The sequence below is a fragment of the Argentina silus genome (genome assembly GCF_951799395.1).
Source record: "Argentina silus genome assembly, chromosome: 7".
NCBI lineage: Eukaryota > Metazoa > Chordata > Actinopteri > Argentiniformes > Argentinidae > Argentina > Argentina silus.
In genome coordinates, this window is record NC_139661.1 from 13,381,891 (window position 1) to 13,384,052 (window position 2,162).

A 2,162-nucleotide genomic window follows, 5' to 3' on the forward strand; every position below is an offset into this window, starting at 1 on the left:
CACTTTACATCTCTCTGGGCTTGGGGCGAGGGCTGGGGACTGGGTGGGGGGGCAGAGGTCAACGTCTGAAGCCCCTCATCGACTGTCCTCACAGGATCCAGTTACCAAAGCCCTCGCACCATTACAACCATTAAAGTCCACTAAAACCACTAAAACCAGAACATTTAACTATTAATCCACTGAAACCTCCCAGAACATTTAACCATTAAACCACTGAAACCTCCAGAACATTTAACCATTAAACCACAAAAAACTCCCAGAACATTTAAGTCTTATGGGTCATACACAAAGTCATATGGAACGGCCCATTCCTATGGCAACGGGAACGGGAGGGGCTCAGAGTCGTTACCATGGTGATGATGAGACGAGCACCTGTGTTGTGTTACCGTGGTTACGTACAGTACTGACTGTGTGTGTGTGTGTGTGTGTCTCTGTGTCTCTCTCTGTCTGTGTGTGTGTGTGTGTGCAGCAGTGTGATGGAGGAGGACGAGCCGTCGTTCCTGGAGGAGGTGGACTACAGCGCAGAGAGCAACGACGACCCTGACAACGACCCCGACAACGACCCTGACAACGATCCCCAGGAGAACCCCGCCCACTCCGACACGGAGACCAATCACAGAGACTCTCTGACCTAACCTGAAACCTAACCATTAACCCTAACCTCAACGTGACCCCAACATGACCAACCTGCCTTTCCTCCTCCTGACACCCCCCCCCCCCTCCCCATCCAGACACCAAAATATACAGTCCTGCTGCACCCCCCTCCTCCAGATATACAGCCCCCTGACCTCACATTCCGTCTTACCCCCTCCTCCTTTCCTCACTTCTGACCTCACTTCCCCCTGCCCCTCTGACCTCACTTCCTCTGAGCGTGGTGCACCATGGGTAATATATCCATGCTTTCTCTGCCTTGCATATCTGACATGTCTCCATGACTACTGTTACACAACAACAATAGCTACACCTGAACTCACTGTAACTAGCTAGCTAAAGGTTATAGGTCCTAACCAGGGGAGGCTGGTGGAGGGAGAAATCGGAGGACGGGCTCATTGTAATGCATGGAACGGAATGAGGAATGGTGTCAAACGCACATTCCTCATTCCATTCCATGCTTTACAATGACCCCGTCCTCCGATTTCTACCTCCACCAGCCTTCCCTGGGCTTAACGACTACAGTATTACCATATTGTATATCATAACACACACACACACACACACACAGAAGTCAGGATGCAATGTACAGCTCACATTAGTCCCATCTGAATCCAGAGGACAGTATTATCACTATGACAACGACCAACAATAACAGCAACGCACAATAACAGCATCCACTTACAAACTGTTTACACATGAACACAAACACCTGTAGTAGCCGTTCATACACACACACGCACACAGACACACACATACCTAACCTAGAGGAGAGGTCACACACAAGCCTCAGCGCCTCACACTCACTAAGGTGAAAGGTCAAAGCCCAGCCCAAAGCGGATGTTGATGTTGTGATGCCATGTTCCGGTTATGAAGAACCGCTTGACCTGCCTGGCTGAGAGTAGCTTAGTGGGTCGCCATGGAGACCCAGAGCGGCCCACAGTCCAGTTCAGTCCAGTGGATGGTACCGTGTTTTAGAATGGAAGGTGCTTATTTTGGGGGGTTCTGGGGAGTTTCTGTAGATGATCTGTTTGTGGTTTTTCTAGATGTAGCGAGGTGTGACATCTCTGTTGCGTTTGTACAGTCGATGCATGGCTATTCTATGTTCTCTTTTTCTAATTTATTTTGTTTGTGGAATGCTGTGTGTGCATATGTGCGTATGATAGTGTGTGTGTGTCTGATAGTGTGAGTGTGTGTGATAGTGTGTGTGCGTGTGTTAGTGTGTGTGCGTGTGATAGTGTGTGTGATAGTGTGTATGATAGTGTGTGATTGTGATAGGGTGTGTGTGGGGGGGTAGTGTGTGTGATAGTGTGTATGATAGTGTGTGATTGTGATAGGGTGTGTGTGGGGGGGTAGTGTGTGTGATAGTGTGTATGATAGTGTGTGATTGTGATAGGGTGTGTGTGGGGGGGTAGTGTGTGTGTGATAGTGTGTATGATAGTGTGTGATTGTGATAGGGTGTGTGTGGGGGGGTAGTGCTGGGCAGCTCAACATTCATGTGTTTATGGGAG

At 49.1% G+C, this 2,162-nt stretch overlaps 1 protein-coding gene across 3 annotated transcripts in view; it reads left to right on the forward strand.

Moving 5' to 3' along the window:
- Nucleotides 1-1,057, forward strand: part of agtpbp1 (ATP/GTP binding carboxypeptidase 1) — a 21,176-nt gene extending 20,119 nt beyond the window's left edge. For all 3 annotated transcript variants that reach the window (XM_083673799.1, XM_083673800.1, XM_083673801.1), the window contains one exon: nt 470-1,057. In XM_083673799.1, coding sequence (XP_083529925.1) covers nt 470-635 — 166 coding nt within the window. In that variant the 3' untranslated portion in view covers nt 636-1,057. The remainder of the gene's footprint in view (nt 1-469) is intronic.
- The last annotated feature ends 1,105 nt before the right edge of the window (nt 1,058-2,162 follow it).